The sequence below is a fragment of the Hylobates moloch genome, unplaced genomic scaffold (genome assembly GCF_009828535.3).
Source record: "Hylobates moloch isolate HMO894 unplaced genomic scaffold, HMol_V3 SCAFFOLD_22, whole genome shotgun sequence".
NCBI lineage: Eukaryota > Metazoa > Chordata > Mammalia > Primates > Hylobatidae > Hylobates > Hylobates moloch.
Genome location: NW_026652297.1, coordinates 16,626,793 through 16,652,844, shown reverse-complemented (window position 1 = coordinate 16,652,844; position 26,052 = coordinate 16,626,793). Strand labels below are relative to the sequence as shown.

The window sequence follows — 26,052 nt, the reverse complement described above, 5'->3', positions numbered from 1 at the left end:
TAATCCTCAATGTGATAGTATTAAAAGGCACATCCTTTGGGGAAAGGATTAAGTCATGAGGATTCTGACCTCTTGAATGGGATTAGTACCCTTATAAAAGAGGCTTAAGGGAGCACCCTGGCTCCCCTCTGCCATGTGAGGACACAGTGTTCGTCCCTTCCACCGAGGACACAGCATAAAGGTGATTTTTTGAAGCAGAGAGCAAGTCCTCACCAGATGCAGAATCTGCTGGAGCCTTGATCTTGGAAGGCAATCCCAGACTCCTGAACTGTGAGCAATAAATGCCAATTGCTTATACGTTACCCAGTCTATTTTGTTATAGCAGCCTGAATGGATGAAGACATCTGTCTTAACAAGGTCCATACATGATAACTAACCATTCCCTAAATAATTGTCTATTAAGATAGGCATTTATCTTAATCATTTAATTGCCTATTAAGATAAAACAACACTCTTCAGAGGAAGGTAACAAAATCCAAGACTATAACTTATTATTCATGAGGTCCACTGTACAATAAAAAAGGACTAGAAATGTGAAGAAACAGAAAATTCAAGCCATAATCAAGGGAAAAAACTCAACAGACCCCTACATGACCCAAATGTTGAATTAGTAGACAAAGACTTTAAAACTCATAAATAGGTAAAAATTTAAAAATAAATACAATGAGTGACTGTCAAGAGATTTATGAAAATTCTAAAACAAAACAAAATGGAACTTTTAACACTAAAAACTATAATATCTGAAATATCAAGCGAGCTGAAATATATGCAATAAGAGGCCGGGCGTGGTGGCTCATGCCTGTAATCCTAGCACTCTGGGAGGCCTAGGCAGGCAGATCACCTGAGGTCAGGTGTTTGAGACCAGCCTGGCCAACACAGTGAAATCCCATCTCTACCAAAAATACAAAAATTAGCCAGGTATCTTGGCGGACACCTATAATCCCAGCTACTTAGGAGGCTGAGGCAGGAGACTCGCTTGAATCTGGGAGGCAGAGGTTGCAGTGAGCTGAGATCGCACCACTGCACTCCAGCCTGGGCAACAGAGCGAGACTCTGTCCCCCCAAAAATAATAAAACAAAAAATGCAATTAGAGTCTCAGAAGGACAGCAGAAACAGATGCAGGCAAAAAACATCTTGAGAATAGCCCCCAACTTCCCCCAATTTAATTAGAAACATCAACCCACGGTTCCAAGAAGTTCAGTGAACCTAAAACAGGATAAATCTGTAAAAAACCAAACCAAGGTATGTCATAGTCAAATTGCTAAAAATAAAAAATAGAGAGAAAACCAGAATAGCAGCCAGAAAACAGAACACATTACATACCAGGAAACAATGGTAAGAATTATAGTTGATTTATCATCAGAAACAACGGAAGACAGAAGACAAGGGAACAACATCTCGAAACTGCTTAAAAAATAAAATAAGACACACACAAAAAACCCTGTCAGCCTAGAATTCTATAGCTGGTGAAAATTTTCTTCAAAAATGAAGACAAAACATAAACATTTTCACATAAGGGAAAGTCACATAATTTGTCACTAGCATGCACTCATTATAAGAGATGCTTTAGGCTAAAGAGAAATTTTGTAGATGGAAATTAGAATCTTTAAGGCTGGAATACAAGTGCACCAGAAATGGCAAATCTATGGGCAAATATAAAAACACGCTACTTGTCCTTGATTGCTTCCTATCACAGTAACAATGACATCCACAGTAACAACAACTAAACATCTCAGCACTTAATCATTTCCCAGCTCTTGTACTAACTGCTTTAAATACATTACTTAATTTAATCTGGACAATAAATCTGTGCGATGAGTTAGGCTCTTCTGTATTCTGTGTCACTGCTAAGAAAATGGAATACAAGAGATGCTAAGTGACTTGTCAAATGTCCACAGCTGAGACTGCAGTCAAGATTCAAAAGGTATTTGCAAAGTTGTCTACATATGTCCAGCCTTATCCCCACATGCCTCCAGGCTCTGAGTATTTGTTATTTCTCCCGTTTAAAGAAAGCCTCTTCCTAGACCCTCTTGGCCCTGGCCTTCTCTGGATGATGCTTTCTCAGCCATCTCCTTTCTCTTCTGTATCTCAGTCTCTCATTCTCTACTCACTCGTTCCTTTCATCCAAGAAACATTCTCAAGATTCTCACATCTTTGAGTGGAAAAATCCCTCATTTTCACTAAGTTGCTCTCTAGCCATCTGCCAATCTCTCACCTCTTCTCAATGGGCTTGGTTCTTGGAAAAGGACTTCAAACCCACTGTATCCATTTCTTCTATGCCCACCCATTTCTCAACTAGGTCAGTCTGGTTTCTGTCCCTCTGCCCATAGCTCTTGCTATGGTCACCAGTAGCCATTTGATTATCAGATCATGAGGACTCTGTATAGGCCTGACTCAACACACTTGACCCTGCTGACCATGCCTCTTCTACGGCATTCGTTTCTTCTTTGCTTTCCATGACTTTACTTGTTTCTGGCTTTCCCTGCCTCTCTAATTGCTGTTCCTTACTGTTCTCTTGTAGGATCTTCTTCCTTTCTTTCCCTAAAATGTTGGCATTTCCACTGTTTTGTTTCAGGGGGGATCTCATTTACTTTCGATGCTTCAAATACGATATATTGATCAGTTCCCAATCTATAACCCAGGCCTTACCCGTTCTGAGCCCCAAATCTATGCATCCAGCTACTTACTACAAATGCCACTTAATTATCCACTAGACAGCTGACTAAATATAGTATGTTCTAAAAAGAGCCTATCATCTTCCTCCAAACCTGCTTCTGCTATTTTTCCTATTTCAATAAATGGCACCTTGACCATCCAGGGCACACAAGCCTCTGGAAGCCTGAAAGCCCTCCTGAGTTGCTCCTCTTCACTTGCTGTCTGTTCCCTCACATCAAATGAATACTGAACTGGTTACTTGGCCTCCTAAGGGCTCTCAACCAGCCCCCTTTTTCTCCATCCCCAACACCACTGCCCTAGTTTAGACACTGAACTTCTTTTACCTAAATAACACCAACAGCTTCCTGACTATCCCTCATGCTTTCCACTGTAATTAATCTTTCATGTAGCAGGCAGGATGTCTTAGTCCATTTTCTGCTGCTGTAACAGAATACCACAGACTGGATAATTTATTTTAAAAAGAAATTTACTTATCACAATTCTGGAAGCTGAGAAGTCCAAGAACACAGCACCGGTGTCTGGGGAGGGCCTTTGTGCTGTATCATCCCATGTCAGAAGGTGAAAGGGAAAGTGAACACACACAACAGAGAGAAAAAGGGGCCCAAACTCCCATGGTACCACCCACTCCTGCAATAACTGCATTAATCCATTCATGAGGGTGAAGCCCTCATTACCTAATCACCTCTTAAAGGCTCCACTTTTTTTTTTTTTTAAAGCAGCTGCACCTTCTAGGATCACCTCTTAATACCGTCACAATGGCAATTAAATTTCAATATGAGTTTTGGTGGTGACATTGAAACCATTGCACAGGGTTATTTTTCTGAAATATTAATATGATCATATTAATATGATCTACTGCCTCTAAGAAATAGCTCAAACACTTCAAGCTGGCCTACAATGCTGTTCAGGGCCTGCCCCTGGCATTCTATGGACTCATTCCCTCCTTGCCCAGCCTGCACTTTATACTTTAGAAATAATATTCTGTACAGTACTCCTCATAAACAAGTTCCTTTGTGTGTCTGGGCCTTTTCCAATACTGTTCCCTTCTCTGGAATGCTCTTCTACATGGTTTATACTTATTCAGAATTCAAGATTCAGCTCCTCTACAAATCATTTTCTGGGCCCTCAGGTTGGTCCAGGGCCCCTCATTTAACACTTTCTCTGTTAAACTGTAAAGATCTCATACTGATCAATCTCTCCCACTGGCCAGTGATTCAGTGATTCTCAATATGTAGCCCACGAATCACGTGCATCAGAATCACCTCAGGAGCTTGTTAAACATGTTGATTCCTGAGCTCCACTCAGACAGACAGAATCACAATCTCTGGGAATCAGAATTCCAGACAAGCCCTCAGATAACTCATTTGTGCAGTAAAGTCTGCAAACTGCCTTCTATTGTAATCAGAGTCTGGGGAGGTTGTGATGTCCAGGAGTGGCAGATGCCCTGTACGGGGTGAGAGACAAGAGGGAGATGCTTATGCATGAGAAGGTGCTATTCACAGAAAGCAAGGCTTACTCAGAACCAAGGTCACACAGTCAGTAGTGTCAGAATCAGTTTCCCTGAGTGCAAAGTCCCTGCTCTTGACTATTCAGTTGTACTCCCTCTCCTTCCTGAAATCCCTTCATTTCTGAACCTGTCATGCACCCTGAAGCTGTCACTGAATATTCCTGGGGGTCACATACTATCTGGCTACCTATTGTCATAATCTTATGGTCATCAGCCATAATAGTTCAGCAGAGCCCACTTAAGGTGAAGTTCGTTTGCCAGAAGAGAAAAGTCAGCTCTCTAAGGACAGAATAGAAACAAGAACTTTTAAAAGGGCCTTGGCTGGGCCTCAGTTACCAGAAAATTTCTAGCTCTTTGACATCATCTATTTGCCTCAAATAAGGCACAAATAGTCTTACTGGTTGAGAAATTAGAGAACAATCTGCAAAGTTACTACAGCAGCCAGAAAGTGTGGAAAATCCTAGAAGTGACAAAGATACAGAGAGGTGACCCCAAATTCTCCATATAAATGCTACCCAAATCTCTGACTGACCCAAGCAGACCCTAAGCAGCCTACCTAAGACTGAAAACAAAATAAAACAGGCAAACAAAAAAATCTGAACATAACTTTCAGTTGCTGCCTACCACGGTGGGGAGAATTGAGAATTTGGGTCCAGACAATTTAGCTGCCCACTAAAGCCAAGAGTACTCTTCACAGGAACAAACAGAATCCACAGTTTTAACATAATGTATAACCCAAAATTACTAGTCATATGAATAAGAAAATGTGAGCCATATTCAAGAAAAAAGAGATTAAATGGAGACTAACTCTGAGGTACCCAGATGTTGAAAATAGCAGGCAAGTATTTAAAAATAGTTCATATAACTATGCTCAAATATAAAAATAAGCTCATAATAAAGGCACAGATTTAAAAATCTCAACAGAGAAACTAAAACTCTAAAGAACCAAATACAAACTTAGAACTGAAAAATACATCTGAAACAACAGATTCAAAAAGAGAAATGAAATAGTCAGTGAACTTGAAAATAGATCATATAAATTATCCAAAAGGAAGCATAAAGAGGAAAAAAGTTGAGAAAAATTTCATAAACAGAGCCTCAAACAGCTTAACATATGTTTAATTGGAGTCCCAGAAGTAGAGGAGATGGAGAATTGGACAAAAAAACTAAAGAAATAATGGTGAAAAGTTTTCTGAGTGCAAAATGAGACACATTTACAGATTCAAAAACTCATCCAACTCCAAGCATTACATTAAAAAAATAAAGAAACAAAATCACATGTCTATTCATATCAGAGTCTAACTGCTAAAAATCAAAGATAAAGAAAAATCTTGACAGCAGCCAGAGGAAAATGACACACCCCATGCAAGGAAGTAACAGGGATGACGGCTGGCATATTGGAAAAAAATGAAAGCTAGAAAATGGTGGAATGACACAATTAAAGTGTTCAAGAAAAAAAAAAAGTGGAAACAGAATTCTAAATCCAGCAAAAATACTCTTCAAAAGTATGAAAAAATAAAAATATTTTTCAAGCAGAACTTCACTACAAGAAATGTTAAAGGCTGACAGGAAAATATACTAATGGAAACTAGAATTCTCTGGAAGAAATTGAGAGCATCAGAAATGGTAAATACATGCATGGGTAAATGCAGGACATTGTTTGTTTTAGATAAAAGTGATGGCTTCAGTATACCCTGAGGTGTGAAGCCACACAGTTTCTTCAGAAAAACAAAAATGATTCAGGACCAATGGACTGTGAATTGCCTGTAGAGAACAGGATGGAGCCAAAGAACTGATAAACGACCAAAGAAGAGGGGCTTCCATGTAGCTGGGGCTTTAGAAAGATAACCCTGGTTGAAGGACAGTGAATGGGATGAAGGCAAGGGAGACAAAACGGAACCTGCTGCAAAGGCCTGGACAGGCGAAGAAGTGTGGACAGAAAAGAGCAGGGTGAGAAGGAAGGAGGACACATGAATGATATCAAGAAGCAGAGGCAGGACTCCATGGGTGTGAAAGATGCAGGGAGGCTGGGTGACTAAGATAAGGTACTGTTAACAAGAAAAGGGGGGAGTGGCTTGCACGGCTGGGAACACTAACTACACTTTGCAGATAAGCCAGAGCCACACAGAAGTGAAGTGACTTGCCTGAGGTCCCATAGCAAGTCAGCAAGGTCACAGGAACTAACTTGCATCTTCTCTGATGATAAATCATGGGCTTTGGGTGATGAAATAAAAGACGACCTTCATGGGCTGACTCCTTTGGAGCACATCCCAGCTAGGGTAGCCACTAAAGGATGGCCCAAGGTGCTGCTTCTCTGGAAGCAACTGCAACCACACCACTAGAACTAATGAGAAATGACCACACTTGGGTGTCATTCATGCCACCTCCATGGAGAGCCACAAAGTTAGATCTACGCTGATGGGCATTCTCCTCGTCACAGGGAATGAGCATGGTCCAGGCGTGGTCTTGTGAGGCAGCTGGGCTTACCAGCCAATCCAAGATTGCCAAGTATCAAAGCCAATGGTGCTCCTGGGGTTCCTGGGGCTGCTGCGCTCTGTCTAAGAGCTGTGTCTACCACTGTTCTGCTGGGTACTCTAGTCTCAGACTTGTGCCAAATCAAATCCTCAGAGACCACGGGCCTAGGCTGCTTTGTCCACACTCTCCAGAATGGTTTTAGCAGCAAGTGAGCCAGATTACACTGGCACTGCACTTTGGAGGTCTGTGAGGGTCTTTATCACAAATCATCATGTGCGGAAAGTCTCTAGCTTGCTGGTAACACTGTCACTAGATGCCCTACCTGCCAAGCCATTACATATACCTCTTTGTAAGCTGGGGCAGAGAAACCCTTGATATTTTTCTTTTTTTTTTTTTTTTTTTTTGAGACAGGGTCTCACTCTGTTGCCCAGGCTGGAGTGCAGTGGCATGAGCACAGATCCCTGTAGCCTCAACCTCCTTGGCACAAGCAATTCTCCTGCCTCAGCCTCCCAAGTAGTTGGAACTACAGGCGTGTGCTACCACGCCCAGCTAGTTAAAAAAATAGTTTTCTTTTGTAGAGATGGGGATCTCACCATGTTGTCCAGGCTGGTCTCTAACTCCAGGGCACAAGTGATCCTTCCGCTTCAGCCTCCCAAAGAGCTGGGATTACAGGCGTGAGTCACCATGCCTGGCAAACCCTTGATTCTAAACCTGACCACCCTCCCTGCCTTACTGCGTGACCTTGTTCAAGTGTTAGCAATATCTGGCTCAAAATGCAAGCCTGGGAGCATTTTGCCATTAGTATGTGGGAATCATGCATGGTATTTCCTTTCCCTCCAGCCACCAGGAAACTCGAAGGTAAATGCTGAGCTCCATACAGTATTTCTGCTATAGCTATCTCCGCTACCCTCTATTCCTTTCTGATGCTAGTTTTTCCTCCTCTGCATCTGTAGTACAGTCATCATATCTGTGGCTCCTACTTTGGAGGGACATGGGGACATCAGACAAAAAGAACAACTAGCCACCCAGGTAGGCCATATCCTCCTGAAAAAGGCCCCAGCAACCTTGGTGATTTCCTGTGACCTGCCACAGGGTACACTTCATCTCAAAGGTCACCACAGGCCACAGTGTGTACTGATGGGAAGGTGGGTATGAGTGTGTGTGAGCAGACACGTGGATGAGTGGGGATACATGTGTATGTAATTATGTATTTATTTGCATGTAGAAGTATGTGTATGTGGGTATGAGAGTGTGGGGGTAGGGAGGGAGTCATTTCTTCTTTGAAGATAAAGCCCAGATCCACGGTATGCACATAGCCCAGCAATGTCAGGCAGCTGAGGTGAAGAGGACGCTCCACAGGCCCTTGGGATGGGGAGCATATGTCTGTCGGCAAATCTAGAATGCCTGTCAGTGCTCCCCGGGACAGACCATAGCCAGCCCCACAGGAGCTACCAGGCACCCTGCCCCAGGGGAATGGCCATGCAGCTGGCAGAGTGCCCCACTCAAACATACTTGGATGGGGCAATATGCCAAGCGAGCCCCAGTCTGGTTTTGGTGACCTCTGTCAGTGTTGGCAGGGTCTGAGTGCTCTGCCAACACCGACACTGGATTGGGAGTGTCCTGGGAAAATGGCTTAGCTTCCCTGGCCCTTGGCTTCTTCATCTCTAATACATGAAAAGTCACAGCTTCCTTTAAGGACCGTTGGATCAAATGAGTTAGAGAAAGTGAAGACAGTGCATACTCTGTGATATGCCGCGTAAACAAAAATTATGAATTATTAGTGACCGACTAACCTAGAGATTTAAGAGAAGCTGTAGAACCCACTCCATGGAGACTCTCCAGCAATGTTTCTCGGTGTGATTATGTGAAACACAGCTCCATGAGACCATCTTTGGAACAAAAGTAAATGGTGATCAAGTATTTCTGGGAAAGGCTACATATTCTAGCCCTGAGTAGACAGCCTCTTTAGTAAAGCCTCTCATAAGGCACACTGGCATATAAAAGGCTCTGATGAGTTCTGCACTGAAGAAACATGAACCCAATGTTTCCCCAGCTTCTTTGCCCTAGGAACCTTTGTGGTTGCAATCCCTATAAACATTCCAATAACCGAGTATTCCCAGAGCCTCAGGAAAGGCTGACCTTCAGAGAGGTGGGTTCCAAAGGAGACTACTTCCCTCTTCTAGCTTGCCATGGAGTCTTGGTCAAAGCATTCTTTCTCTCAACTTCATTTTCTCTTGTGAGGTACGAAGCAAATTATTTTTGCTGGTAACTATTTTACAGGGATGTAAACACAGGATATCAACACAACATGAGCAGCAGGCCTGACCTTGGGGAGTTTCCCGCCAGCCAGTCCACGATCCCTATGAACCTCTTCTCCCTCCTCGGTTGTGCTGGGTACACCTCCTGCACTGCACCATGTCCTCTCAGAAGGCTGAGCTGCACTCTGCTGGGATTAGATTGCTCCAAACCCGGCAATGCTTATTTATTCCTTTAATATCTTTGTGCTTACAAACAGCACTGTATATGAGAAATGGCAGGCACTTCATTTTATACAAAATGTGAGGAATCTTATGAGCACGGATTTCATAGCTGAATCCACATTTATCTTCTTCTGAACATGGTATTAAACAGTATCTACAGGGGTTCAGACATACAGTGCAGAATGATAGTACATTACACGCTTCCTTCTGCACAGAAGCTTCCATTGGTCCAGCTGATCCTGGAGGAAAGAGACGTTTCCTGAGGCACTTGTTGAATTCTTCTTTGCTATGTGCATTTATTATGAAATACAATTTTGTTTCCACATTCTGACAAGACACAGTAATAAAGTCTGCAGTGGAAATCTGCATGGTAATTTGCATAAATTGACTGAAGATTCTCTTCTCAGGAAAAGAAATAATGAAAAGGCATGTATGTGCGTCTTCTTTTAGCCTTGGCCAGGCCTGGGCCCAGGGCTGGGGAAGCATCCATAAGTGGCAGAAAGCAGCTGGGCATGACAAGCCTTTGACAATGAAGTTGCTGTTTGTGCTCTGCACCACTAACCATTAAATGAAAGTATCAGGGTAAAGTCATGCAAATTAGCTTGCAAATGAGCCTGCTGAAACTTCAGGTTCCAGACTGGCAAGTGGGTGCTTTGGAGAGATGAGACAGCAGTCTCTGGCATATAGGCTGGGCATGTCCTTGCCAGAAGCACAGTAATGTGCCCTGGGGGAGGGGATGTTGGCTCAGAAGGCCACAGTACAGGTACCTGCATTCTTCCAGATACCTCAGTTTCAAAGTCTGTATGGTCCTGGAGGCCACTTTTCTCCCAATGGACAGTGGCCTGTACTTTAGTCACCACCCAATTTAAATATGTGATTGTTCTTTTATTTCCTGACTGTGGTCTGAAAACAACATACACCTTCAAACTTTAAATAAGGTTAAATTTCATCAATATCAGTGGGTCCCTTCAAAAGCTACCCATAATGTGCAAGGTTGTGTGTCCTGAAGCTCCCTGAGAGGCCTCCCAAAGGGTGACAAATGGATTCATGTGTGCCAGCCCTCCCTTCAACTCTTATAGCAAAAGATACTCCAGGTGTTGGACTTTTGAGGGCATCTAAGAACTTACTTATGGTAACCTACAAAATGAATTAGGAAAGATTACTAAAGCCTGGAGCAGAGAACTGCATCCTGAGTCCATTCCACTTATTAAATGTATCAGGAGCTACTGGTGGGCTCACCCAGTACCCACTGGCAACCTCCTACTCCATCGCTTGACTACTTTAGACTATAAAAGCTAAATTTGGCTTTCCCAGCCTCTCTAGAGGCTAAGGGTAATGGTGTGACTCAATTCTGGCCAATAAGACACAGGAAGCAATCTGTGGAGGGGGGAGGGGTTCCAGGGAAGCTCTTGCTTTTTCTGCCTTGAATGTGGATGCGATGTCTGGAGCAGCAACAGCCAGCACACACGAAGATGAGAACCCACAGGCCATGACGGCAGAATGGAAAAAGCAATAGTCCGGGGGCCTGATGGTAGCACCACTCAGCGTGCCAACCACATGACTTCTTGCACCTACAAAATTAAAACTCTCCTTCATTTATGCCACTGTTCATCAGCTTTCTGTACTAGAAGGAGACTACATTTCTAATTTGCATGTGCTGACAAAGAAGTGGACAGGAGGACATAGGAGAGGAGGGAGAGAAAGGAAGGATGGTAGAGCCTGGGCAGTGTGGTTGGCACACTGAGTGGTGGTACATCAGGCCCCTGGACTATTGCTTATTCTGTTCTGCTGTCGTGGCCCATAGGTTCTCATCTTTGTGCGGACTGTCTGTTGCTGCTCCAGACATCACATCCACATTCAAGGCAGAAAAAGCAAGCAAGAGCTTCCTTGGAATCCTTCCCCCACAGCAGACTGCTGCTTGTGTCTTATTGGCCAGAATTGAGTCACACCATTACCCTTAGCCTCTAGAGAGGCTGGGAAAGCCAAATTTAGCTTTTACAGTCTCTAATCAAGTGAGGGAGTAGGAGGTTGCCAATGGGTACTGGGTGAGCCCACCAGTAGCTCCTGATACATTTAACAAGTGGAATGGACTCAGGATGCAGTTCTCTGCTCCAGGCTTTAGTAATCTTTCCTAATTCATTTTGTAGGTTACCATAAGTAAGTGCTTAGATACCCTCAAAAGTCCAACACCTGGAGCATCTTTTGCCGGGTCAATGTTCAGACGGAACACCTGGATGACTTGCGGTGCCCCAGTGGGTCTCTGAGGCAGGGTCATCTTGCCAGAGTGACTGGCATTCAGATTTCATGACATAAGAGTGTCACCTCATATTGTGACCCCAGAACATAATGTCTGCAAAAATGAAACTCTATTAATATAAAAAATATCCTCATGTTGCTAGGGTTAACCGAGGACTGCAGTCCAGTGCTCTGCCCGGAGTCTATGGGGTCGAGCATCATTTGGCAGAGCTGCAAAGCACAGCACGAGTGCACATGCAGGGATGGTCGGGACACTGTGCAAAGTTATCATTTGTTTCACTTTATCATTATCATCTTGGTTTGTTGCAGGGTTTCTGTATAGTAATGCACATTTGTATCAACAGTGGTTTTGGCCCATAATTTTCCATCACTTCGACTTTAATACCTATATGAGCCATAGTTCAAATACAAATTAATTACACTCCTACTTCCAAAGTTTAAGGCCACTGGTTTAGGTGACAGAGGGGCTAAATTCCATCTGAATAATTTCCAGGTTAAAAAAAAGAGTAATACTAAGAAACTGAAAAGCTTGGCCAGGGTCTCCCAGCGAAGTGGGACTTGAACCTGGGGCTTAAACCTAGGCCTCTTTTCGAAGGGAAAAAAAAAAAAAAGGACTGAGGCATAGGGGACATGCTGAATCCTTCTCCTTGGCATGTGCCCTCACTCTGACCACCTCTACCAGGGCAGAAGATCCTGTCCCATCTCCCCCAGGTGCTGGGGACACATGGCATTTTAGATTCTGTGGGTAAAAGATCCCTTCTTCTGGCGCTCTGCCTCCGTTCTACATTCCATTAGAGAAAACGCACCCATTTTTAGGGCTTTAGGAATCTAGATTTGCCCGTCTCTCACAGGCTGGCCTGATAGAACAGCCATTTGCAAGCATTTTGGCTGTTTGATCATTACCTCCCACTGGACTCTTCCTTTTTCTTTGTATTGATGGCACTGATATTCTTCCAGCATTTCTAGACAGAAACCTGGGGCGCATTCAGGCCTCTTCCTCTTCTGTATGTAACCCACAGACACACTGTTTGCTGGCCCCTTCCACTACCTGTGCTATCTCTCCTAAGCCCCTTGCTCACCTCCCACACAGCCCTGCATGGTTCCTCCCTTGCCCCTGCCCTCCCTGCCCTTCCACACACAGCTGTATCTGAGTCTGTGTGCCCCGCCTCAGCTGCCACCCCTGGTCCCGGCCCAGCCCCTCCAGGCCTGCCTCCCACAAACTCCGTATCTTTGATCCCGTCAGTGTCCGGGTCAGGAACCCTCCATGGCGCACTCTTCCTACCCAGGGATCCCAACCCGCCCTCGGGCCTTCCACAGTCCCAGTCACTGGGGCCAACTCACCCACCAGGCACGAGGGGCACAGAGCCTAGTGCCCATAAGACAGGTAAGGGCCAAGGAAAATGTTTCCATTTTAATTTCTCTTAAAATCAGGAGAAGAAATGACTATAATTATAATGAATCCAGCCTGAATTACATTCATCTCTATACCAATGTAGCTGTAAAAATATAATTCTTAACATTTTTTTTAAAGGAAGAGACCTGTATTCGTTTCCTAGGCCTGCCATAACAAAGTACCGCAGACTGGATGGCTTCGACTACAGTCATTTCCTCACAGCTCTAGAGGCTGCAGGCTGGAGTCCGAGACTGAGGTGTAGGCACAATTGGCTTTTTCCGAGGCCCTCCCTGGCTTACAGATGGCTGTCCCTTCCTGTGTCCTCACATTGTCTTTCTCTGTGAATGTCAATGTCCTCATCTCCTCTTCTTATAAGGACACCAGTCATATTGAACTAGGACCACCCTAATAATCTCATTTTACTTCTATAGAGACCCTATCTTCATCTACAGTCCCATTCTGCGATACTTGGGGTCAGGACTTCAACACAGGAATTTTGAGGAGACACAATTCAGCCCATGTTAGGGCCCATGAAGCGAAATGCCTGAGGCCCATGAAAGCCAAAATGCAGCCCTGCCAACAGCCCACTCACTCACAGGCCCCACTACTGCCCTCCACTCCGACACGCAGAGCTTTTCAGCATCTTAGTACTTACTGCATTTTTTTAACCTGGAAATTAATCAGATGGAATTTAACCCCTGTATCATCTAGATCAGTGGCCTACTTTAGAGGTAGGAATGTGGCAAATATGTATGTATGTATTTATTAATTGATTGACTGACTGAAATAGGGTCTTGCTCTGTCACCCAGGCTGGAGTGCAGCGGCATGATCATGGCTCACTGCAGCCTTGATCTCACAGGCTCAAGCAATCCCCGCATCTCAGCCTCCTGAGGAGCTGGGACCACAGGCTCATGCCACTATATACAACTAATTTTTAAAAATTTTATAAAAACAGGGTTTCGTTATCTTGACCAGACTGGTCTTGAATTCCTGGCTTCAAGCAATCCTCTGGCCTTGGCCTCCCAAAGTGCTGGGATTACAGGTGTGAACCCCCACCCTCGGCTGTAAATTTATATTTAAACCGTAGCTCACGTAGGTCTTAAAGTCTAGGTGATGGAAAATTACACCAAGAAAAAAGTGCTCAGTAACCTCAGAATCTTGCCCGAAGTCCTACAGGTGTCTCTTTTCACGCCCCTTTTCTATTCCTGGGTTGGGGGTGGGTGTCAGGGTCCAGTGTCCATGACTGTGTGGGTGTGTCCACAGGGAACCTTCTGGCTTGACCCCCACTCAGGTCTGTTTTCATCACTGGGCCCTACCTCACCCACACCAGCAAAGACTGTGCGGGGCCTTTTCAGGCTCGAGTCTCTGTTTGTTAAAGTCATGCTGCCAAGGCTGGCAACCCCCTGGGCCACCTGAGAATGTGCTGACCTGGAAAGAGATGGCAGAGCACCAAATACCATGTTGAATAAAGCATAGCCTTCCATGCACCGTGACCTCTCCTGTTTGCCCCCTCCCTAAGCAGCTGTTTGCCCCTCTCCTGTTTGCCCCCTCCCTAAACCCCCTCCCTAAGTGCTGCGTGTGGAGCTCAGCTCCTCTCAGAAGGGTACGATCACTGGGGAGGGGCAGGTTCTGGTTTACGGGCTGAGCAGCCAGATAAGTGGCCTGCAGACACAATGGCCAGGCCCCAGGAAACACTCATATTTATTTCATTAAATCAACTTACAAAATGTTACACAAAGAAATGATCTGGAGACACCTTGTGAGAATAAAAAGACATGCTGCCAAGAAAGTATCCCGGGGGAAATGGCCTCACCAGGTCGAGATGCTGGGCAGGAGGCACGTGAAGGGCTGGAGGGGCTGGGAGCCTGCAGGGGTTATGCTGGGGGGTGCGGTGGTGCCCAAGCTGAGGATCCCCACTAGGATCAGACTGGGAGGTGCTAGGATTTTGGAGTGAGTTGAAATTTGAAGATACGATTAATTAAGGATCTTGAGATGAAAAATCATCCAGAATTTAGGGTGGGTCCTTAAATCCAATGACTGTCCTCGTAAGAAGAGGTGAGGACACAGAGAGACAGGAGGCCTGCTGAAGACAGAGGTGGAGAGTGGAGTGATGCAGCCACTAGCCAAGGAAGACCCGGAGGCACCGAAAGCTGGGGGAAGGATTCTCTCCCAGCGCCTTCAGAGAACAAGGCCCTCCGTGCCTTGATTTTGGACTTCAACCTCCAGAACAGGAAGAAAATAAACTGCTGTTGTTTTAAGGCACTCTGCGGCAATTTGTTCAGGCAGCCCCAGGAGGAGAGAGAGGAAAGCCTCAGGGCGGAGCAGCAGGAATGCAGTGAGGATCACCAGTGAGGCCAGAGCATCTCAGGTGACCCCTTGGCCTGGGAGGGCGAGGAGGAAGCCACTCTATTCCCAGGCTCTGTGGGACCCAGGAGAGGATCCAGCAGAGGCAGAGCTTCACAGGCCTCCAGAAATGCTCCTCCACTCTGTGAGTGTGTCCTCCTGAGAGCAGCTGGGTGAGCTCTGGCAGGCCAGGGACCTGCTCCCAGGGACAGCCCATTAGGTCAGTGGTTTCCTAATTTGTGCCATGGTGTGAGGCCCAGGGATGAGCCAGTGGGCTCTAAGTGCATCACAATCACTGCCGAGGCTTTAAGCATGCTAATACCCGAGCCAGCCCGTGAATCTCCCAAAAGGTGATGCTAACAGGCAGCCAGGAGTGATAGAGGGCCCCTGAGAGACCCGAGAAGAGTGCTGCTACCAAATCCTCCCCATCCATCCCCAGCAGCCACCTGCAGAAGCTGAACCCTTCCACGCTGGCGTGAGTGCAGGTTTCACAAAGGTGGCTCACAGACCAGGCCTGCAGGTATGTTTCATTTGGCCTGCAGAAGGGGAAGGGGGCTGGCCCCAAAGACAGCCAAGTCTCATGACAATGCACATACTGGAAGGTTTTTTTCTATCATAAATTTTGAAAGTAGTTACTTAGCTGGGGTTTTATATGAGAGAACCACTGCAGACATGAATCTCATCTGGCCGTGACTCTTGTTTTTTTACTTCTTCAAGTGAGTGGATTTAGATGAGGTGATGGGCAGGGTGTTGAGAGGCCAGAGAGTACATGTGTCATGAGAACACGTGTGTGTGTGTGTGTGTGTGTGTGTGTGTGTGTGTGTGTGTGTGTGTTTGGGGGTGAGGAGGTAAGTATGAGGCAAGAGGAGGTACAAGACCTGCTCCCCTGAGGCATCTCACGGGGCCTCCCAGGTGGACAAAAAGTCTTGAGAGGTCTGTAGAACCCAGTTCTGCACACCCAGATCCTCATGCCAGCCCCTCAGGGTCTCCTGCATGTTCAGCTTTAGACCGAGAAAGAACTCACCAGCTGTCACTGAGGATAGGGTTAAACACCCCCCTCCCTGTCCTTCATGCCCTGGCTGATTCTGTGGCCAGATTCTGTGGCCAGGCAACTTTCTTCTGCCTCTCCAAACATAGAGTAGGCATTTGACAAACATCTTTTGTCAGAATGAGTGAACGAGAGGGGAGTAGTGGGGCCAGAGACAGAAAGTGTGGGAGGGAAAGAGGGAAGGAGGGGTAGATTCAGTTCCTAGGAACTGTCTGGGCACCTCAGTCAATCAAGGCAGGGCAGCTCTGCCAGGTTGTACTGCTGGAAGGATGTCTGAAGGGGTGGTGGGGAGTGATTGCTGTGCAGGGGCACAACTTGGGGTGAGGTAAGCTGAACCCCCAAAGACCCTGGGGATCTTATCTACTTCTCAAATGCCTCTGCTACCATGTTAGGAAAAACAAACAAAATAACATTTCCCCTTCTCCATCTCCAGAGAATTCATTAAAATGAGACTCTGTATACACAGAATTGGAGCCCTGGTCTCCCAGCCTAATTACCATTTTTAAGAGCACTGGGAAAGGAATTCCACCTGCTGCAATATTGAAAAAAAAAAAAAAAAACAGAAAGCCTGTCCTCTCTGAGGTTTCTGTCCTCTTGTCACCACATTGGGTCCTTGAGGCCTCTTGATCTGTGGGTTTAAAACCCGACGCCAACCCTCCATGCTGTTTTTTTTGTTGTTTGTTTTTGTTTTTGTTTTTGTTTTGTGCCAGCAGGCACTGGTGATACCAATATGGTCAGGCCCTGTGCTAGACTCATGAATGCAGTAGTGGGTCCCAGAGGGTCCTGGCCTCAGCCAAGCACAGAGCCCAGCTCAGAGCCAGAAGCACACAGGAGCTACCACACAGCTGAGAGGCTAAACCAGCCCTGAGGATGATGCTATAGGAGAGATGGTCATGGAGGGGACGGAGGATGAAAGGGCCTTGCTGCTCAGACCAAATATGTGCTCTGGGCCTTGATGCATCCAGAGAATTCTCGCAGCAGAGAAGAGAGGAAAGGGCATTCCGGCAGAGGCAATGACATGAGTCAAAGTGTGGAGGCGTAACAGTGTCACTCCAAGGGCAGCAGAAGCAGGGAAGTCGGCTGGACCACAGGATGGGGGACAAGCAGTAGGCAATGGGAGATGACACTGAACATGGAGGTAGGGCGAGATTTTGAGGACCTTGAATGACATGGGGAGGAGATGAGGCTTTGATCCATACTAATGGGACCCACTGCACAGGCCTGGGGGCCCCCTTTGTCACCCACCACTGCCAAGAACACCAACCAACCAAGAGTCTCACTGTTTTCAATGGGATACTAACAAGAAGCATGATATGTAACTTAATAGTAAAAAATCAAAATAATACATGAGATCATTCATACACACACATGCATGCACAAAAATAAATGAATACCAAGTCAGACTTCAGAACTAAGTCTGTTGCAGCTGTCATCTTGAATTCAAACCGATCCAGTAGAACTCCCCTCATTAGGAGGACAGGCTTGGTGCTACAAAGCCCTGGCCCAGAGAGGATACAACAAAGACAAAGTGTGACCAAGGTGAACATCCCACAGTCCACGCCTGAGGATGTGCACATCAGCCAGGGCCCCTCTCCCAGAGCCTCTGTCAATTCCTGTGGTCAGTTTCACCAAGTCCACTGGCTAGCCAGTATTTCAGACCACAGCAGAGTAGAAGCAGAGGTCAAGTAAAAATTGAGACCACAGCAAAGAGTAAAAATTAGAGACAGGCAGACAGAGGGGCTGTATTTAAGGCAAGGAGGATAATTGGTCCAGAGGGAGACAGACAGACTAAAAAGTAGACACAGAACTGCAATCTGCAGTAAGCTGTGCTCCACATACTCTGTAAATCCAGAAAGGCGGAGGGACATCTTAGAACAGCAGTCCCCACTGCGTTCTATAAATGTTTGTCCTTTGAGAACTCAATGACCAAGGGATTCCATGATCAAATACATCTGAGAGATCCTACACACTATATCCCTCTTTCAGTAAATCAAAACTATACACTGATATAGTCAGGCTCAGAGAAGCCCTACAGCACAGCAGTAGATTTACTTTTGTTCACCCAGTGTTCCCTAAATCTGTACTGTACAAGCTCTGAACCCACCAAACCCTCCCCAACTTTTTTTCAAGTAACACCTACCAACACCTCTTAGAATTAGTATCTCACAGAATCCACTGGTGTAGAAAAATGCATTATCATTTGTCCCTAAGGAAGAAAACGGCACCTTTTTTCTTTAAAAGAGTTGAAATGATTAAGTTTGGTGCCTTTTGCAAAAAGCTATAATTGCATGGAAAATTCACTTTACTTGCACAAACCTCCCTACTCATCAGTGGTGCCAGGAAAGTGACATGTTATTACCTGCCAAGAGCTTGGCCTTCAGGGCACCTGGAACCACCTCTGGGCCTCTGGTTGACCCCAGACTACCCCTCCAGGGCCAGGAGAATGCAGAGGTCACTGCATCCAGCCTCTTGCCCATGTAGGGCAGGGCAAGCTCATCACACCAGCCTCTCCAAGGAAGGAAGTACCTCAGCAACCGTGTGTGTGTGGGGGAGGGGGGGTGGGGGGGAGAGAGAGAAGGTCCCAGCAAACACAACCATTACAACCATGCATGAGGCACAAGTTTGCCTAACACTCTCATTTTTCATCTTGTTCCTCTTCCACATGATGACTCCCCTGAATAACCAAACACTATCATGGTTTGGATCTGCCTGTGAGGAACAAGAGAACACAGACTCTCTCTATTTTTAGAATTTTCCTCTGGAAAATGTTCCCTTTACCAAGGGGTGGATTTTCAGAAGGGCTCAAGCTCTTTACAGGGATGGGGCCAGTATAGAGGTGGGAAGCTCCTCCATAGCGAAATGACACCCTGGGAACCCAGGGCCATTCCACTCCCATCCCAGCTCAGCAAGTTTCAAAGAGAGGCCAGCCACTGCCAGGTGATATGGAGGGTGAGCACCCAGGACCTCACCTGGTATGTGTTGTCGAAGCTGTCGTACATGAACCTCGTAATCAGAGACGTCTTCCCGACTGCAAAACAACAAGGAGAGAGGTGTTCAGTCATGGCATCTGAGCTAGGCTCTTCTAAACACACTGCATTTGAAGAAAACAGATAACAAAACCAAAAAGCACAGAGGAAAGGCCGAGTTGCAGAAATACAGAAGTGGGAGATAGGCCCCTGCCCGGGACCCTGTGGTGAGGCCACCGGGTCTCTATACCAGGTGGGCTGAGCGCTGTTCCTGCCAGGCACCAGGGTTTTGCCAAGGAGGAGGTGTCCCACTGCTCCAAGAATTTCCACTACCCAAATCCAGGTCTTCCTTGACCCAGGAGAACCCAGCTGATGCAAGAACCATCTATAAAAAATCAGGGCAAGTGGGTGCAAAACAGGAGGCTCCTCTCGTACTTGCTCATGTACACCTTGTTGTTGGTCATACACTGGGATGGAAGCCTGCCCTTTATTTCCTGTTAATTCAGCCTGAAGATTGGTGGGGACAGTGGCTTTCTAAGGAATCAGGGGCGGGGAGGCAAATGTCATTTCCCCATGTCTCTCACAGACAGGACTATTCTTTGTGTATCTGACTGTCCAGCTCATTGCAGGATGTTTAGCATACCTGGAACCCCGCTAGGTAAATGCCAGGAGGATCCCCAGTCATTGTGATAACTGTGGACTCACTCACACATCTGCAAATGCCCTGTAGGGGCAGTGACACCCCAACCGAGAACAACTGGCACAGCTGAGAGAAATCAGGACGGCTCCTGGGAATCCTACAAATGCTGCTAATTTCCCAAACTGTAGAATTTGGCTTCTGACCTCACCCTGTGCAACTCCCCTGGGGCCTGGCAGTGACAGAAATGCCAACTGCTGCATTTCTAACCATCTGGGGTGGGGGAAGAGGGCAGTCAAGGGACATTCATTAGGACGGGCCCTGCACGATGCTTCTCTGTGCTGTCCTATCATGTCTCTGCCATGGCCCTGGGTGGCTCAGTGGGGAATCTGCCCAGCTGTGCTGGCTCAGAGCCCTCTCTGCACTGGGCTTCAGGAGGACAGGTAATGCTGGCAGGCAAAGCAAAAGCACCCTTGCCCTCCCATTTCCCAGGCTGGCAGGACATCCACAAGCTGTGCCTGGTGGGGTGGCTGGTCACTCCCCGGAGGGAGCAGGACAAGCCAACAGGACCCCTTGGCAAAGGCCCTTTACCAGCTTTGAGGCCTCAACAGTGCACCACATAACAGACACGTGCAGTCAGCTCCCAGCAGCCAGGATTTGCTAGGGGAAAGATGATCTTCTACCCAGAAGGAGCATCTGACTGACTGGGTTTGGGCTAAATTCAGAAGATCTCATCTTTAACCCAGATTTGGTTAGCTGGATTGAAATCCTATTGGGGTACTTTTCAGCTGTGTCACCTTGAGGTGATCACCATCCCAGGACCTCAGTTCCTCATTTGAAAATGGGTATACTAACATCGAAGACTTCAGGGGGCTGTAGTAAGAATTAAATCAGGTAAAAAGTACAAGGCACATGGGAAATGCTTAAAAGTGGAAGGAGGCAGCAGGTAACTGAGCTAGGTAAGGCAGTTTCCAGAATATCAAATGGAAAAAACATATGTATCACCACCACCCCCAGCCCTCAACTCTGGGCAGCACTCAAGTCATCCCCATTTCACACAATGGGCAATTAGGTGGCAGCTCCTGGCCCAGGGTAAGAGCTGAGTGGGGCTGGGATGTGGCTGCCGGACCAGGTGCTCAGTTCCTATCCAGGTCCTCCTTGATAGGTCATGCTGGGTTCAGGATTCTGCCAGGTCAGAATTCTGCCCTTATTGGAGAATACTGACCACCAGGCCAACTCCGGGTGGTCGGTGCCAGAAGTGAATTGTAAGGTACCAGCTGGTGTCAGAACAGCCCCATTTTTAAAACATTTCTGGGGTGAGCAGAAATGTGCCCAACATCTCTTCTAATTTTACCTGGAAGCAGCCTTTTCTAAACTTCTGATAGAAACAAGGCTATAAAGAGCATTCTGACTGCTTTAAATCTCCCCTTAAGTTTCACATGAAGATGAGAAGTAGGGGGCCTCCCACACCTGAAGGATCAGCTCTGAGGCCATGATGCCCCAGGCACCTGGCTGAGGACCACAGAGGGGAAAGTGGGGCAATCCTGAACTAGCAAGAGGCAGATACATTGGGGAAAACACGGCATCCTCCTTTTTGAGAGGGAGTGGAAAGTTACTGCCTCCTTGGGAAGAGAGGCATCCCAGGGCACGCTGGTCACTTCCCTAGGCAGCGACGCTCTGCATCCTGCACCTTAGGGAAACGGGCGTGCATCAAGGATCAGGGTGGGGAGATGGACGGGAAGACACTGAGTCTCTTCTCCCCGGGGCCTCCAAGCACAGAGAGGAGAGAACGCAGAATCCCAAAAAGCCACTAAGGGCACAGAAAGTTCATGGAGTAGCTGAGAACTTGGAAATCCCTGCAACACCTTCTAATGCCAAGGTGCCTCTCCGTGAGACACCAGCCACTGGCAGTGGATTAGTACTGGCTCACAGGTCTAGGTGGCAGGAAAACATCCCCCAAAAGTTTTTTACTGGGACCGTGCAGGAGGAGCTTTTAGGTGTGGGGTCCTGGCCAGAGCCGATATTTTCTATGCATTCCCACAGTCACTATAATTGGCAACACATGACCCCAGCATTTACAGAGCATGTTCCAGGCACATAGTAGGGGCTGAATCAGGCACAGAATTGACATGAGAACAGTAAACAGAGGAGACATGGCACCTGCCCACTGAAGCTTGCAGCAACACTGGGCACCACACCTCCCAGCCCTCAACTCTGGGTGGCACTAATGTCATCCACATTTCACACAATGGGCAGTAAGGTGACAGCTCCTGCACCAGGGTCAGAGCTGAGTGGGGCTGGGATGTGGCTGCATGACCAGGTGCTCAGTTCTTATCCGAGTACTCCCTGATAGAGCATGCTGGGTTCAGGATTCTGCCAGGTCATTATTGCCACTGCTGTGGCGCTCCAGGGAACAGCCCGTCCCAGGCCAAGTCTGGAACTGGGGGCCTTTCCCCACTTGGGAGGGGCTTGATCCAATCTGAAAGGTCAGAAACTGGTCACTGAGGTGCCCTGACAGTGCTTTGTGGGGCATAAGGACAGCTCAGAAAGTGAGGGTTTTAACATCTGGGGCCCAGCACCCCAACTCAGGCTTGAAATGGATGACGGACTCATTCTTGCTTTGCTGCAAAAGGCAATGACTTTACACTACTCCTCTAGGCTCATTTTTCTCATTTCTTGGAGCTGAAGCCTTCTTCCCCACCTCAGAGCCCGCTAAGACTACCCATGTCCTCGTCACACCTGCCAGGGTAATGTGTGTTACACCCCTGCAGTGGTATCCGAGACCCTTGTCCTCCATGCTTTGTCTCTGGGGAAGTGTCTGCAGACCTGAGGCAGAGCTTATTAAAAGCAGCTCCTCTTGTCCATTTCTGCTCAGCCTCTGCCCATGGTGTCACATAAAGGCGCTGGGTGGGTAAGGGGTTGTGTTGTGCTAAGCTCCTCTCCCCTCTAAAGGGCAAAGACCCCTTCCTCAGCCCACACCTGCCCTCAACAACTGCCCGGGGTGGAAGGTGCTAGAACCTGCAAATGGCGAGCTTGCATACTGCATCTACCTGGCTACTTTCTCAGTCTCCCAACCATAAGGGGTGGGCAGAACCCATCCCCAGCCACCCGACCAGGCACTCCCACTCAGCCTGAGAGGAGCAGTAGCACAGGTCATCCCAGCAGGCCTGCAGGCAGGCAGGTGGAAGAGCCAGGAGCTCCTCCTGTGTCCCCCTGCCTCGCAACAGCTGCCGGAGTTTCTGCAGGAGCTGTCCTCCCGCCAGCTCTGTTCTCAAGGTCACACTGCTGTGCCTCTACCGCAGCTCTCGGACACCACTGCAGCAAAGTGGAGCTTTTCCTGAGGACAAAGATTCAGCTCCACTGGCAGGTTTTATTAAAAATAAGCAGGCAAATCATTATTGAGCTTTTTTATTTTCTCTCTGCTCATGGCTCAGCAATGTTTTTGTAATCTTCTGGTAGTTTAGTCCCACATGATTAAGCAGGAAGATGCATTTCTCCTTTTTCAACCAAATGAGGGTGAGAAAATTCATTACTGAGCATTTACCAGGAGATGCTAGAAAGAAGAAGAGGAAACTCAAACTCTTACTGGCCTCTATTTGGCAGCAGATGAGAATTTGGCACTTTATTTAGGTTCTCTCATTTAATCCTCATCACAATCCAATGAGTTAGTTATTATTCCAAGGTCACAGAGCTGGGAAGTGGTGGAGCTGGGATAGGAGCACAGATCTGAGCCAGAGTCGATGCCTCATCACTCTGCTGTGCTGGTTTATGTAAAGGTCTGACAGCAGCAAAGCGGCAGATCCCAAAGGCAGGGGTGCAGGTGGCCGGGCAGTCAGGACGCCTGCAAGGAGGACGCAGGGCAGCCGCAGGGCTGGGAAAGGCTGTGGGTGGAGGTGAAGGGGAATTCCACACAGAGGGAACAATGTGCGCAAAGGCACAGAGGCAGGGAGAGAAAACACTCGTGAGAAGAAACAGGAGGCAACAGGCTAGGATGCTATGGGGGACACACTTGGAGGCCCCTCAGACTGAGGTTCATCTCAGGGCCAGTGATGCTAGACAGTGTGTGAGGAGGAGTGAGTGGTAAACACTGTTCATGGAAGCTCCATGTGGCTGTCAGGTTGATTTAAGCCAAACCCATCTCTGGGGCCAGTTGTGGAGGGAGGGAGGGGCAGACAGAGAGAAGCACGAAGGCAGGAGCATGGATTCTCGCCCAAGGGCAGTGGGAGCTTCAGAAAGGATTTTCAGCAGAAGGATGGTGTGAACAGGTGTGGCAGTTCATAATTTCCATAGTGGGCTCATAAAATATTTCCCATCCCATGTGCTCTTCTTACAATCTAACCCTGACATTCCATCATGGGGTGAATCCGGGCAAGCCTGTGACTATGGCAGAAATGGCCCTGTGGGAATCCCAAGGCTAGCTTAGAAAGAACAGCACAGCTTCTGCCTGGAGCGCGCTCACACTGACACACTCTGGAAGCCAGCCCTGCAACCCAGCGACCATGCTGTGAGGAAGCCCAAGAAAGCCTACAGGAGGGAGACACGCATGCAGCAACCAGCTGGGGCCCCCGGCCAACAGCAACCAGCAGACCTGTGAGTGAGCGAGCCTTCAGGTGACTCCAGCCGGCAGACTTCAAGCCGCCTTCAATGTTGCATGGAACAAAGCCACACCTTCCCTACCAGATCCTACTCAAACTACAAATTCATGAGCAATGTAAATATTCTTATTGTCTTGAGCCACTAAGTTTTGGAGTGGTTTGTTACACAGCATTAGGTAATCAGAGCAATAGACCTGTGCTTTAGAAAGAAGAAAACTTGTTAGTCCATTCTCACACAGCTATGAAGAAATACGTGAGACCGGGTCATTTATAAAGGAAACAGGTTTAATTGACTCACAGTTCCCCATTGCTGGGAAAGCCTCAGGAAACTTACAATCATGGCAGAAGGCAAAGGAGAAACAGGCACCTTCTTCACAGGGCAGTGGGACGGAGTGAGTGCAAGCAGGGGAAATGTCAGATGCTTATAAAACCATCAGATCTCACGAGCCCTCACTGTCATGAGAACAGCATGGGGGGAACCGCCCCCATGATCCAATCACCTCCACCTGGTCCCGTCCTTGACATGTGAGGATTATGGGGATTACAGTTCGAGGTAAGATTTGGGTGGGGACACTCTGCTACAGAATGGCCTACAGAAGCCAGACTAGGGGCAGAAATCTTGCCAGAGATGGAGGATCTCAGTGAACAATGCAGAGGTGGTGGGGCTGGAGAGAATGGGGAAGAGAGCAGGAGACAGGACCAGTGACTGGTCAGATTCAGAGAGGAGCCCAGAACTCCTCCCTGTGACCTGGGTTCATGACCATTAGATGCTAGAGCTATTCCCTGAGCCCAAGCCAACTGGACAAGGAACACACACCAAGCAATCACCTTGGATTCAGTCACTCATAAAAGCCTTCTTTATAATTGTCACATCAAAAGCACAAATGCCAGCACTGCATTCAGAAAAAACAATTAACAATAATCATTCAATCCCTTGAGCTAAAGATGTAAGCTTATTTTTCACTTACTGGCATCAGCATGAAACAGTTATTTTCTTACCCTAGTGAGAACTACTGGCCCAGGGGTCTTGCACATCCATGGGGATGTCCAGAGGAGCTTGGTCCCGTGTACCCTGGAAATCCCACCAGTGCAGGCTGCACTGGATGCTGGCCCTTCACAATCAGCTACCACTGCCTACCTGGACCTCACCAACGGGGGCCATTCACTCCACCAGTGCCCCATGGACCCCACGCCCCCATCTCACTGGCAGGTCCCAGGTAAACAGATTCTTGTACCTTCTGGTGGTTTCCAGGTAGCTGCAGAGGCCAGTGAGTCTTCTCCAGCCACTCAGCAAACACCCACTGGGGCTCATTGTGTACCAGTCCTGTTCAGGGCACAGAATTTGTAGTGACAAAGCAGATGCACCTCTGGCCTCAAGCAGTCCATATCCAGTGGTGAAGCGAGACCCAGATCCAAATACTAAAATGCCAGGCAATACGGGAAGGGTCTCCTGAGAGGCCCATGCAAGGAAAGGCCACTCTGCTGGGGAAATCACAGTAACCTCTTGAAAGAGGTACCATTTGGGCTGAGCCTTGATTGATGGAGATGAGGGGGTCACAGTGAACAACATTCCCGGGGAAGGGACTGGATGAAACCACAGTCATGTGAGGCTGAGATTCCTCTGCTTAAAATCATTTGCCCACATTTCTCCACAGCTGCCATGTGATGCCAAATC

The 26,052-nt window shown here is 47.4% G+C and overlaps 1 protein-coding gene across 2 annotated transcripts in view; it reads right to left on the bottom strand.

Moving 5' to 3' along the window:
• The window catches only part of RAB6B (RAB6B, member RAS oncogene family), a 69,024-nt gene that overhangs the window by 18,512 nt on the left and 24,460 nt on the right, over positions 1 to 26,052 (bottom strand). For both annotated transcript variants that reach the window (XM_032143450.2, XM_058433605.1), the window contains exon 2: positions 19,149 to 19,207. In XM_032143450.2, coding sequence (XP_031999341.1) covers positions 19,149 to 19,207 — 59 coding nt within the window. The remainder of the gene's footprint in view (positions 1 to 19,148; positions 19,208 to 26,052) is intronic.